Source organism: Nannospalax galili, unplaced genomic scaffold (genome assembly GCF_000622305.1).
Source record: "Nannospalax galili isolate Female #2095 unplaced genomic scaffold, S.galili_v1.0 scaffold1491, whole genome shotgun sequence".
NCBI classification, from domain to species: domain Eukaryota; kingdom Metazoa; phylum Chordata; class Mammalia; order Rodentia; family Spalacidae; genus Nannospalax; species Nannospalax galili.
In genome coordinates, this window is record NW_008329129.1 from 222,308 (window position 1) to 236,521 (window position 14,214).

At 42.3% G+C, this 14,214-nt stretch overlaps 1 protein-coding gene across 4 annotated transcripts in view; it reads left to right on the forward strand.

The window, feature by feature from the left end:
* Klhl2 (kelch like family member 2) overlaps nt 1-14,214 on the forward strand; it is a 142,521-nt gene that overhangs the window by 115,011 nt on the left and 13,296 nt on the right. For all 4 annotated transcript variants that reach the window (XM_008831493.3, XM_029562650.1, XM_029562644.1 and 1 more), the window contains 3 exons: nt 7,220-7,337; nt 8,595-8,792; nt 9,614-9,715. In XM_008831493.3, the coding sequence (XP_008829715.1) occupies nt 7,220-7,337; nt 8,595-8,792; nt 9,614-9,715 (418 nt within the window). The remainder of the gene's footprint in view (nt 1-7,219; nt 7,338-8,594; nt 8,793-9,613; nt 9,716-14,214) is intronic.

Here is a 14,214-nt window from a genome sequence, read left to right on the forward strand (position 1 = left end):
AAGAGCGTCAGGACCAGGCTGAGGACACCCATGAACCTTCCCAAAGTAGGACCTATTGTTCACAGTTGTGATTGCCCCATCCAAAGGCCTACAGTGAGCTGTTAAGGTTTTTGATCATATGAGTTTCCATACTTTATTGTTTCAGTTTTCCTGCAAGGGACATGTGCCTAAGAATTCTTTGCAGAGTATATGATTTAGGCTCTAGAACCTTTTTTTTTTTTTTGAGATAGGGTCTCCCTGCAGCTCCAGCTGGCCTGGAACTTGCTATGTAGACCAGGCTGGCCTTGAACTTATAGAGATCCACCTGTCTCTGCCTCCCGAGTGCTGGGATTAAAGGCATGTGCCACCATGCCTGGCATGATTTAGGCTCTATATTGACTACATGTTAAGGGTAGGGATAATTTAATTTGGTTCATTTAATCTTTTTTTCTTTTTTTCCTTTAAATTAGAAGAAGCATTTCATTACAGCTTTACCGTACTAACAATTCCCAGAGCAAAGATACATCTCTTTCAAAAGTGGCTATAAGAGACAGTATATTTTAAAATGAAATGGAGATCATTTTTAAAGGTTAAAAACACATTTAATCATTTTTTAAACAATATTTTATTTATTATTTTTTATTTTATGTATAGGAGCATATTGCCTCCATGTATGTAAGTGTATTTCTGTTGTGCAATGCCTGTTGAGGTCAGAAGAGGGCACCAGATTCCCTATAACTGGAGTTACAGATGGTTGTTAGCTGCCATGTGAGTGCTGGGAACTCAACCTGGGTCCTCTGCAAGAACAGCCAGTGTGCTTAGCCATTTCTCTAGTCCCCTCATTTAATCTTTTAAAAAACATTTTCCTATTCTTTTTTAAAGTATTTATTTGTGCATATGCGTGTCTGTGCACTTGTGTGTGCACACGTGTGTGCGGGTGCTTACAGAAGCCAAGGAGTGTCAGATCCTGTGAAGCTGGAGTTAAAAGCATTTGTCAGCCACTCAGTGTGGGTGCTGGGATCTGAACTCTTGGCCTCTAAAAGAGCAGTAAGTGCTCTTAACCTGTGAGACATCTCTCCAAGCCCTAATTTGTTAAAAAAAAAAATTAATTAAAAAAATTTTAATATGTGTGTCTATGTATATGAGCACATAGGTATGGGTACCCTCAGAAGCCAGAAGAGGGTATCAGATTCCCTGGAACTGGAGTTAGAGGCAGTTGTGAGCTGCCCAACTTGGTTGCTCTGCTTCTGCAAGAGCTCATAACTGCTGAGCCCTGTCTACAGCCGCATTATTTGTTTGTTTCTTTGTTGAGACAGGGTCTCAGTATGTAGCTCTGGTTGGCCTGGTACTCATTTTGTAGAGCAGGCTGACCTCACAGAGATCCCCCTGCCTCTGCCCCCTGAGTGCTAGGATTAAAGGTGTGTCCTATGGCACCTGGCTCTAGCCCTATCATTTAACCTTTTTTTTTTTTTTTTAATATTATCTTTATGTGTATTGAGTGTTTTGTCTGCATGTATGTAAGTGTACCACATGCGTGCAATGCCTGCAGAGGCTAGAAGAGGGCATTGGATTCCATGGAACTGGAGTTAAAGATGGCTGTTAGTTACCATGTGGGTTTTGGGAATTGTACCTGTTTCTTGGGAAGAACAGCCAGTGCTCTTAACTGCTGAGCCATCTCTCCAGCCCCCTATTTAATCTTGTTAAATTCCATGATGACACACTTTCTGAAGAGAAGTTTTGTCCTTCTGAGTTTTATTTGCTCTAGTTACAGTAGAAAGTACTGGTTGTGGGCAGAAGAAGAGAATCGGAAGAAGCAGAAAAATTTCCCTGGGAGTAAGGTAGCTTATAGCTGAAGGCCTAGTGGTTTCGTAGGTTTACGTGTTAGAACCAAGGATGATCAAATCAGTTCTTCCCTTTCCTCTTCTTTATTGTGTATGATTTGATGATTCTTCATACTTTATCCCTAACCCTGAGGGGAGGGGAGCTTTAGAAAAAGTGAGGAGGCCCAAAGTGTTTGGAGTTGGGAAGCATAACTTAGACTTTGGCCAGCATCTCAAAGAAAAAGAAGAAAAGAAATAGTTGTGCCCAAAGTGACCCAGTGGAACCTCATAGTGGCTCTTAGGGACTGCCTGGAGGCAGGAATTCTGGGAAGGCAAAACTTAAGGTGAGCCTGTCTTCCTAGGGGTGGTCCCTATCCAGGTCCCTGACCTGCCCCATTGGATTAACCCTCACAGTAGGTGACAAGGGCATGTTTCCATCTAGAGGAAGATTCCATTCTCTATAGTGCCATTGGATAAAATCAGGTGGGTTCAAATTTGGTGTAGATTTCATGTCCTCCACGGTGCTCTTCATTTTATTGACCCTTAGAAGTACTTGTGCTCTTCTCAAAATTCTAGATTTTCACTGAAAATTATTTTCACTTAACAAAAGGTATTTCCACAGCATTCAATTCTTACCCCTTTTTAAATATAGGTACTTGGCTTTAACATTTTTTCTGGTCTCTCCTCAATTCTCCAAGATTTTTCAAACATTGTTGTAAGTGGTTCAGTAAGTACCCCAGCTAGTTCCCCAGCACTCCAGTGCTCATAGCGTTCAATCTATGGATTTGAGTTATTTACCTTGTCAGGCACCCCTCACCTGCTTTATAAGTAGCCATAGTCTTCATTACTTTGTATTTACGTGTTGTATTTGGTGTCAGTTTTAATCCCAGCACTTGGGAGGCAGAGGCAGGCGGATCTCTGTGAGTTCAAGGCCAGCCTGGTCTACATTGTGAGTTCCAGGACAGCTGGGGCTATAAGGAGACCCTGTCTCAAAAAGACCAAGAGAAAAAAGAAAAAAATCAATCTATTGAAAGTGTTTTATAATGTCTTGACCTTAAATTTAAAGGTTGCAAAGTTACCATTTCTTTCATGCTTCTTAGTCTTTCTAACTTCCTTCTAGCATATCTTTATTTTTTTGAATTTTAAAAAATATTGTGTGTGTGTGTGTGTGTGTGTGTGTGTGTGTTTACATGTACATGCAGAGGTCAGAGGACAACTTTCTAAAGACTGAACTTGGGTCATCTGGCTTGGTGTCAAGCACCTTTACCTGCTGAGCCCCCTTGCCGCCCATCTGATCATTAATACATGATAAGATTTCATATTTGTTCTCCACTCATCTGTTCCTCTTCTGGCATCTTTAGCACCATTCTCTTTAACTACACTGCAGAGGGGCCTTTAGAACAAAAATGAATTCAGCTCTAATTTCCATAGTTCACATGGCACTTTGGCAGACCTTCTCAGGAGTTCTTGGTAAAATCCTGTCAAGTATTTTGTTTTTGCTTTTATATTGTCGTAGCCATCTATGCAGTTAAATTTCTTCCTGGGCCTTTTTGGTGTGGTTTTGTTCTTCTCGCTGTGGAACCCTTTCGGATTCTTTAGTACTTAAGCTGTTGTTTTGTGGTGCCTGTGTGCATCTCTGCTACCAGGCTTTCTAGGGGTTACCCCTACTGTGGGAAGGGCAGCAGACATGGCAGACAGAGCGAGCAGCCTGCAGCTTGGCATTTGCACCTTCTCCGTGTGCTTTTCCCGTCTCTGTGTTTATTGATGCACACAGACTTTGGAAAAGGTACTTGTGTTGGAAGTTTTCTAATAGCACCGTTAGTTGTTTTAGAGTGGAGTGACTGTATTCAGGATTCAAAGTAAGTAGATAAGAATGGGAGATTAATTTCATATGTGTATGTATTTTGGATAATGGTATATTGTAATCACAAGGAGTCAAATAGAATCAAATACAGTAACAGTGCTGAGGAAATCACTGTACATTCTGATGTTTCCACCATGACGATGTCTTAGTCCTTTTTTTAACTCTGAATTACTTCTGACTTTGAGAATGCATATTAAGTGCAGGTGCAGCCTTTTTAAATCTCCCACATTAGTTTGGCATTCTAGGTAAATAATACTAAGATTGTGCAAGGCTTCCTTCTATTTGGATCTCACAGTGAATTTTTTATTATTTTTTATTTTTATGTATGTGACTCTGCGTGTGTCTTTGTATATGTATATGCATGTGCATGCAGGTGCCCACGGAGGCTGGAAGAGGGGGTCAGAGCTGGAATTACTGGTAGCTGTGAGCCTCTCCTCCTTGCATGGGTGCCCATCTCCACCTGCTGCCAGAGCAGCAAGCACCCAGCCGCTGAGCCATCTGCCCCCCGCCCCCGTGTATGTTTTGCTACTTTATTTCGTTAATTCCTTTAATTCTTTGAGACTTTTTAAAAAGTTTTATTTATTTATTTTTATTTTATGTATATGCATGTATTGCCTGCATGCAAGTAAGTGCACCCGTGTCATGCAATGCCCGAGGAGGTCAGAAGAGGCTGTCGGATTCCCTGGGACTGGAGTTACAGACAGTTGTTAGCTGCCATGTCGGTGCTGGGATTTGAACCTGGATCTTCTGCAAGAACAACCAGTGTTCTTACCCGCTGAGCCATCTCTCCAGCCCCCTTTGAGACTTTTTAATTACAGATATTGCCTTATTTCTGGATATGTGTTTTTTCTACATTTTTACCTATTGTCTATTGAAATTTTATTCTTCAGGAGACATTTAAACTAATCGGGGAAAGAGAATAGAAGAAGGAAGTTTAACTGACCTCCCTTTCAGGAAGACCTCTTGATTTTATTGACTCCCGCTTCTTACCTTCCTGAGATGTTGCATTTAACTTTTACCTCCATAAGATCTTTCACTGTCTTGGCGTTTCTTTTGTGCATAAATAATACGGTTGTCACACCTGGTGAGATGTCTTTTGCAAACAAGTAGTAGTAAGGAAGATAAACAACTCCTTTACTGATCACAACACTGGTATTTTTGCAGTTTCTTTACCTCTGTCCGACTCTCTTGCCCTCCTGTACATTCTTCCTGTTTCCTTTCCTCTGAACAGGAACCTTCCTGTTCCCTGCCCATCTTTCCTTTCTTGGGTAAGTAAAGGAAAAATGTTACTCCTGGTCTCTGTAGTGACATGTTTTCCCTTCTATCCTTATTTCCATGTAGAAGTCATGAGATTCAGTTTGAGAATCATGAAATCTATTAATCAGAATGCCATCCAGGGATTAAATAATATTCTGTTCTGAAGTTTGGCTTTTTAAAAAAGATTTATTTAGTTTGTGTGTGCGTGTGTGTGTGTGTGTGTGTGTGTGTGCGCGCGGGCATGCGCAGAGGTGGGAAGACGGTGTCAAATCCCCTGGAGCTGGAGGTACAGATAGATGGTTGTGAGCCACCTGATGTTGGTGCTGAGAACCGAACTTGGGTCCTCTGGAAAAGCAAGAAACCATCTCTCCAGCCCCTGAGGTTTGGTGGTTTTTAAATTTATCTTTACTGGATGCACTGTTCAAGACAGATCCTGTGTGCAGAGTTGATCTCATGTGAATTCAAGGCTGTGGTGCTACCATATTGCCCTTTACCCCCCTTTCTAGTCTTCCTGGTGGTAGGATGTTATAGATTTTTAAAAAATTCTTCCTGTCATTTGACTCAGAACTAGAAGAAAGATCCAAAATATATTGTACCATTCATTTGTGTTGAGTTTTAAAACCTTTAAGATTTTTTTTCTACTTTCTGTAGTTCTAAGTACAGGTAGGTGATCATGCAGCTAGAGTGGCAAACCTCCCTTTGTGTGTTAATTTCTCCATGTTCAGTTTGTTTGGATTTTTCATTTCTTTTTAAATATTTTATTTATTATTTTTATTTTATGTGTATGCGTGTGTTGCCTGCATGTAGGTAAGTGCACCCGTGTCATGCAATGCCCACGGAGGACAGAAGAGGCTGTTGGATCCCCTGGAACTGGAGTTATGGACAGTTGTTAGCTGCCATGTGGGTGCTGGGATTCGAACCTGGGTCTTCTGCAAGAACAGCCAGTGTTCTTAACCTCTGAGCCATCTCTCCAGCCCCTTCATTTCTTTATAACATTTGTTTTTTCTATCATAATCTCCTCTTCCCTCCAAAACCCTGCCCAGTTTTTACAGCTTTCCATGAGACATCATTAACCGTGACACTGCCCTGATGTGAGAGGTTTATATTCCCTGTTGCCAGAAAGTGCCCGTGTATACGTCTTAAAAGACAAACACATGGGCTTCTAAGTTCCACACATCTGCCGAGGCTGCGTTCCACTCTCCAGGAAGCTTTTGCTGAGTCATGGTAGCTTTCCTTTCTCTGGTCACCTAATGTCCACACTAATCACATAGCTGCTTGATTGTATATAATTGCCTATTATTCTTGAATTATATCCATAGTGAGATCTTTAAGCTCTGGCAGATAGACACCATCTGCATATGTCCTGCATATGCATAGATACATGTCCTGCATAACACCTAGCACAGCTCTGCATAGTCAGAGATGCAGCACTAAGTAAATAGCTGTTGGATTGAACTGGGAATCCCCGTAGCCCCGGCTTTTTCCTAGCGGTAGACAAGTGTATGCGTTTTCATCATGATTTCAGCATCTCTGTTATTGGGACTGCTGATGGGTTTATTTATGGAATGTCGAGGAAGGCCTCTTTGAGATCCATGAATCTGTAGTCTCATCAATTCTAGTTACTAATTTTTAAATAATTTTCCCATCTTTTAATACATTATTATCCTTTCACCCACTGTCCAGTAGCACATTTCACTTCTGTCTGTTCTAGACTCGGCAATCTAATCCCTGCTCATCGTGTAACCAGGCTCTGGTTCACAGCAAGCCCTATGACATACCGTAGCCTTGGTGGTGCCGGCCGCCTGTTTTTTGCCTTCATAACTGCCTTTGCTTCAGGGATCAGAAACTTCTTTTAAGTTTCTAAAATCTTTATTTTTAGCTAAAAGTGCTAGATGATAGAAATGCAGTTCTAAGCTGGGCGTGGTGGCTCATGCCTTTAATCCCAGCACTTGGGAGGCAGAGGCAGGTGGATCTCTGTGAGCTCAAGGCCAGCCTGGTCTACATAGTGAGTTCCAGGACAGCTGGGGCTACAGGGAGACCCTGCTTCAAAAAGCACCCCCCCCCAAAAAAAGAAATTCTGTTCTAGCATGTACCTCTCCATGTTTTTCACATGTTGGTTAGATGATGGTTTCTAATACATGCCCTTTCTGGTGTCTCTCATGTTTTGGTTAGGTGGTCAGTTTCCTCCAGCTCACTGTGCTGTTTTCATTCAAGGCTCCTGTCATTTTCTCTGTGGACTCTTTCAGTCTCTTGAGTTGGGTAGTCATTTGTTCAAGCACTTCCATTTCTTCCCCTCCAGTTGATGGTGGTGGTTGGGGGCCAAGCACCAAAGGCCATCCGAAGTGTGGAATGCTATGACTTTAAGGAAGAGCGGTGGCACCAAGTAGCAGAATTGCCTTCCAGGAGGTGCAGGGCAGGTGAGCATGGGGGCGATATGGCTGGTTTTCCATTGCTGAGTCTTTGGGAGCTCTCTCAGCTCTTATTTTAGTCATTAGAAAAGTATCTGTTTAAAAGCCAGGCACTCCAGAGGCAGGAAGATCAACCTCAATTACGTAGTGAATTTGAGACCAGCCTGGCCTACATGAGACCCTGGCTCAATAAAAAAAAGTAGTATACCAAAAAAACCAAAAAACCAACCAAACAAACAAAAAACAGGAGGAGGAAGAAGAGGAAGAGGTCTATTATAAAAGCTTTGGCTGAAATAATTCTGTGATTAAATAGTGGAATAGGTACTTTGTGTAGCCTAGGTTGACCTTGAACTCACAGTCCTTCTGCCTAGCCTCCCAAGCACTGGGATTACAGTGTGTCCCATTATGCCTAGCTGCTGCTCTATCTTTACCTTGGGGCACTGTGCTGATTCGCTAAGGCAAAGTGGAGGAGCTGGCAGTTTGCTGCTTGTTTTCCTAGTTACCTTTATTGAAATACTGAGGGAAAAATTCTTTAACTTTGGGCCCATAGTTCTAGGAGTTGTCCAACCAAGCTGTAAGCTGCAGTGGCTTTCATTCTGATGCCTGTTTTACAAGCATGTATTAAGATAGATATTGTTTAGCCAAAATTACTTGGAAGAAAGAAGCAGTTGCATATTCTTGGGGACTGAACTGTGAACCCTTAGTTCTTGTCTCTCTAGTGAAATGAGTTCTAAGTGTAATGCATTTGCATGATGGTCAAATTTCACCAGTGCATCCTGAGATTGCTACATGTCAGCATACCTAAAGTTATTTTATTATTTAAGAGTTTTCTAGGGCTGGGGCTGTAATCCAGATGTAGTGAACCTGACTAGCATGTATAAGGCCCAGTTTGATCACCAGCAACACACACAACTTTGGCTACTATTTTATTAAGTAATTTTGTTTGTTGATAAGGTGAAAGACCTCACGTCTGCTTGGCAACCACTATACCACTGAGTTATACCCCTAACCCACTAGTTTTCCACAGAACATTAAACCTATTTTTCATGTTAATGTACTATAAATAGTGCTACAGTGAATCCTAATATCTCATGGTGCACTTGTGATTTTACATTCTTACCCATGAAGGGAATTTTTTAAAGACCTATTCAGTCTTAAAAGCTCTGTTAAGAGTTCTGTGTTCTGACAGACACTGTAGGCTTTCTGGAAGGTCAGGGTAGCTGTTGGATAGCATATTCGTTATGAAATCTTGTTTTCCTTTTGCAGGGATGGTCTATATGGCTGGGCTCGTCTTTGCTGTTGGTGGCTTTAATGGTTCACTAAGAGTTCGGACTGTAGATTCCTATGACCCCGTGAAGGACCAGTGGACCAGTGTTGCAAACATGCGAGACCGGAGAAGTACCTTGGGAGCTGCTGTGTTAAATGGATTGTTATATGCAGTGGGGGGCTTTGATGGAAGCACAGGTAATGTTATCTGTTCTATGTTGCTGTTACAGTTAACGTGGTAGCCATATTTATAGAACAAATTATCATAAAATGAACACGTTCTTGAGTATTTTAGCAGATCTTGTATTTAAAGATGTTTTAAAATGACATCAAGAATTTCTTTAAAGCCCAGTGTGGTGTTCCACCCCTGTGACCCCAGCACTGGGGAGTTTGAGGCAGGAGGATTATGAGGCTAGCCTTGGCTAGAGTGTGAGACTTTGTCTCAAAACCTGAAAACAAAAATAAATAAATTAATAAAGTAAAATAAAATAAATTCTTTGAAGATGCAAGAGCTGGGGACTAGAGTGATAGCTCAGTGATTAAGGGTGCTTGTTGCTCTTTTAGAGAATTTGAGTTTAGTTCTCTGCACTCACATTGGGTGGTTCACAGACACTTGTAACTCCAGCTCCACAGGATCTAACACCCTCTTCTGGCCTCTGAGGATACTTGTACTTACCTACACAAATGCACACACAGATACATACATATAGACATAACTAAATAGTAAATCTTCTTAAAGAAAGATACAAGATTGCAGAGTGTATAAATTTTGTTCTGTATGCATCAGTATCTTACCAAGTTTAAAAAGTCTAAAAATGGCAACAGCTTGAGTAGAAGCTTCTGAAAAGAAGCTATTCCTATCTGTCATGCAATTAACATGTTTTTGTATTCTTCCATTTCTTCTTTTAATTTTAGCCCAGCATAAAATACCTGAAGTATTTTCCCCTAATAATATGTATATAAAAGAACAACGGTATTTTTTTGGAAGTGGAAATGAAGGGTCTTGTGCTTCATTGTAGGTCTGTCGTCCGTGGAAGCGTATAACATAAAGTCTAATGAGTGGTTTCATGTCGCACCGATGAACACGAGGAGGAGCAGTGTGGGTGTGGGCGTGGTTGGAGGTAGGTGCTGGCAGCTCTTCCAGATGAACATCTCCAGGTACTCCCGGCTGCTGGGTTCTGGGGAGCAGTTCCTCTGGTGATCTAAGCACTCGTTTTATAAATGGGCAGGTGATCATTCCAAAAGAAAAGGTGGGGGCTGGAGAGATGGCTCAGGGGTTAAGAGCACTGGCTGATGTTGCAGAGGACCTGGGTTCAGTTCACAGTACCCACATGGTGGTTCACAAGTGCCTATAACTCCAGTTCCAGGGGCTCTGATGCTTTCTGGTCTCCACAGGCACTGCATGCACGTGGCACAATTAATATACATGCAGGCAGAATACTCAGACACATAAAAAACAAGTAAGTCTTTGAAAAAATCAGAAAAACAAAAAGGCAAGATAATGGTATTTTCCCCTAATAATATGTATATAAAAGAACAACGGTATTTTAATTACCCACTTTTAAAATAAGTTTATCTGTAGAAATTAAACTGTATAAGCTCTTCCCCTTCCTACTTTTTCCTTCTTTTTCTCTGTGACTTATATAAGACTGTTGACTGGATTTGTTTCTTACAATACTGAGATTTGAACCCAGGGCCTCCTGCATGCTAGACAAGTGCTTCACCCCTAAGCTGTACCCTGAGCCCTGTCATCTCATCTTGCTGCAATTGTTTGGGAAACAAATCAGGTGATATACTTGTAGACGTTTGTATCTGGACAAGGGCTATTTAGCATGGAAGGAATGATTGCCATAGATAATTTATATTTACTTTGCTCCAATTCAAGGGAGGTTATAGGTATTGTTCTATGTGATTTATTTTTTTTTTCTTTCAACTACTAGCTTAGGCAAATTTGTGTTTCCATTCCTGCCTTAATGATGGTAAAATTCTAGCTACTTAAAGAAGTGATTTTCTTAGAATATAATTAATATACTGTATACTTTTCCCTTTTAATTAATTCTGTATGTATCTATCACCAGAATTCATTTGAGAACATTTTAAATTGATTAAATTTTATTTTATGCATATGAGTGTTTTGCCCACATGTATATAAGTGCATCATGTGCATACAGTGCCTGCAGAGGCCAGAAGAGGCCATCAGATCCCCTGGAACTGGAGTTAATGGGTGGTTGTGAGCCACCATGTGGGTGCTGGGAAACATACCTGGGTCCTCTGCAAGAACAGCCAGTGTTCTTACCCACTTAGCCATCTCTCCAGGCCCTCAAGAACATTTTTATTACCTCCTCAAAGCAGTTCTACTTCCCTCAGCTGTTCCCTGTCTCCTCCCCAACCCTCAGTAATCAGTACTTCCTGTCACTACGCAGATTTCTCTCTTCTGGACATTAAAAAATATTTTATTATTTTTATTTTATGTATATGAGTGTACTGCCTGTATGTATGTAAGTACACTCATGTTGTACAATGCCCGTGGAAGTCAGAATAGGGCATCGGATCCCCTGGAAGTGGAATTACAGTTGTTAGCCACCGTGTGGGTGCTGGGAATTGAACCCAGGTCCTCTACAAGAGCAGTCAGTGCTCTTAACTACTGAGCCATCTCTCCAGCCCCTCCTCTGGACATTCCACACAGCATGTTTGTGACTACTTTTCTCAGTTGGTGCCGGTGCCAGCTGGCCAAGATGGACAGTACCTGAAAGGGGGAGTGAGGATTGAAAGAAAAAACAAGAGACAGAAAAGATACTTGGGAGGGCTGACAGTAGTCTGCAGCCCCGATTTATTTCAGCTCCGCCTTTTTATACAGAAGAACTCAATTAGTTTCAACAGCTGTTTTTCCCACCTGTATCTGAGGGTCAAGGAGCAGTCAAATACTTCAAAGACTTCTTTGATCTTTTTGTTTACCACTATTGCCTCCAGGTCAGATATTGTGAGGCTCTCCATATAAACACATTCCTCCTGATTTGGCAGATTAGTTACTGGTGTGTAGAACACAAACTCAGTAAACAAGCCTACCACAGCTCAATGTACATAATAGACTAACAGCTTACAACATCTCCCCCTTCTTTATTTTTATAACCCCAGATTATGCTATATCTAGGACAGAAGGACCGTGCCTGTCTTAGGTTATCTTCTGCCAGAGCAAAGCCTTACCTGTCATCGGCACGTAGCTTCCATCAGCTACGCCCTGTCTTAGGTTGACTTTCTCCCAGAAGATCTTACCTGTCTTTGACTACCGGCCTCTGTTAGGAGAGGGAGCGCAATCTCATATTGTGCACAGCTGCCTTGACTTGCCACAGGATGTAAGGTGGCTCTCAACCTTTTTAGAATATCTGCCACTGCTTACAGGGTGGAAATGCTTGTGGGGAATTTTTTTTTTCCTTTTATCTCTTGGCAATAACACTTTGACATTGGTACAATATCCACTTTGTCCCACAAGCACACAGTCATCTACACACCCAGACTTATTATTTTTAACAAAACAAATAGGCAACCCACTTCTCAATCCAAAATAATAAAAATTCATCGCCACTAGCATCATCTGGCGTTTTAAATCAGGCTGAGCAATTAACCAAGAGTCATTCACAGTCACTACTATCTCTTTCTCCTCCCATATCGTGGGGTGCAATATTGTGGATCAGGAACATTAGTCCAGTATAACTCAGCCAAGATCACTTGCAGGAACATCATCATCAGCCACGTTTGTCGCCTCATCATTCTTTTCTTCTTCTTTTTCTTTGGCGCTCATCTGGCGAACCTCACCAGCCTTTCCGGCAGCCACCTGGCTCCATCTGCACCCTACGGAAAAACACAAACATGCCCTCTTCCCCAAATCAATACAGGGTCGGGGCCATTCCATTGTCCAGTTAAAGATCCTTCCACCTGACTTGGGCGTAGGTCTCCTGTGACTGAGCGTGCCATGTTCTATCTGCCTCAGAGTGGTCATTTTTATCCAAATTCAAAAAGTTTAAAATAGAGTATGATGTAAACAGAAACGTTGGAACCCCTGACTGGTATAGCCAGAGCCACTATCTGTTTTTATAACGTTAGGGATCCCAGCTATGGAAAAGCAAGTCAAGCAATGAGTTATAACATTTTGTGGCTTCCCCTGTTTGTGCAGTAGCCATAATAAAGCCAGAAAATGTGTCTATTGTAACATGTACATACCTTTGCCTGCCAAAATCTGATAAATCACCTTTCTTTCTAAAAGGCCTAATAGCAGCTTGACAGGCTCCATTAGCATTCTCAAACACAAGCTGTTTCACTAAAAGTAAACCTGCTTCACTATCCCACAGCAAGCGACCGGCAGTTTGCAGTAGTCGAGCCACGAAATCCTGATATGGCTCATCCGGACCTTGCCTGATCTTAACAAATCCCCAGTCTGCTTACCACTAGACGGCAGTTTATACCAGGCTCTTCGGGCTGCAGCACTGATCTGCGCATAGGCCGCAACATCATACTGCAACTGCTGAACAATATCCCTATATTGTCCTTCACCAGCTAACATATCAAAATCTATGGGAATATTCTACGCTCTATTGGTATTCGCTGTCACCTGGCACTGTTCCTCATACTCAGATTTCCACAACAGATAATCTCCCCCTGAAAGGCAAGTACATACCATGTGTTTCCAATCTCCCGGAGGAAGTGCATCCATGGACAAAGATTCTAACAAAGCCTGAGTAAAAGGGGCAGTGGGACCATACTGAGCACAAGCAGTCTAGTTCCTTAAGCTGCTTAAAAGGCACAGGTGCATGAGACCGCACCCTGTTGCCCTGCTGATCAACTTGCTCAGAAACTAGGAAGACTTGAAATCCATGCACTGACTCTCCTCTCTCTGCCGCGGCCCCAATGGCCTGTTGTAATGGAGATTGCATGGTTCTAAGCGGGTACCAGATTCCTGCCAAAGGCTCCTGAGCAATGGCAATCATGGGAGGTGCAACAACCTTCGGTGGCCTCAGAGGAGGAGGCTCTAATCCTACCATGATAGAGGGTGTTGGGGTAGTCCTAATTCTTTTCTCTTTGTTCTTAAACATTTCCTTCTTCACAGCCACTAACTCTGCCCTTAATTGCTTAATTTCAGGCAGAGCAATTAGAGGTGGACACTTCTCCTGATCATAATCAATCGTCTCCTCTCCTCGGGCAGACTCATCCTTAGGGTCAAGAGATCCCTCTTCTAGCCCCAGACAGGGGTCCTCATAAAAGGGTGGCAAGGCTAACGGAGCTGGCTCTGGTGGAGCAGAAGGTTTGGTTTCACTTTTATCCCAGCCGCTGTTTATCGGATTCTCCTCTTTAATCTCAGCCTTTGCTCCTCGGGCCCCAGGCATATTCCTTACAAAAACTGGATGACTGTTTCCATGCCCCATCTTCTCCCAAGATAAATACTCACCGCTCCCCAATTGTACCGAGTGCACTCACTTAACTTCTCCAGCAGTGTCCTTCACTTTATCCCCTACTTTTCAAGTCCCTGTTCGGGCGCCACTATGCTGGTGCCAGCCGGCCAAAACGGACAGTACCTGAAAGGGGGAGTGAGGATTGAAAGAAAGGAAAGGAGACAGAAAAGATGCTT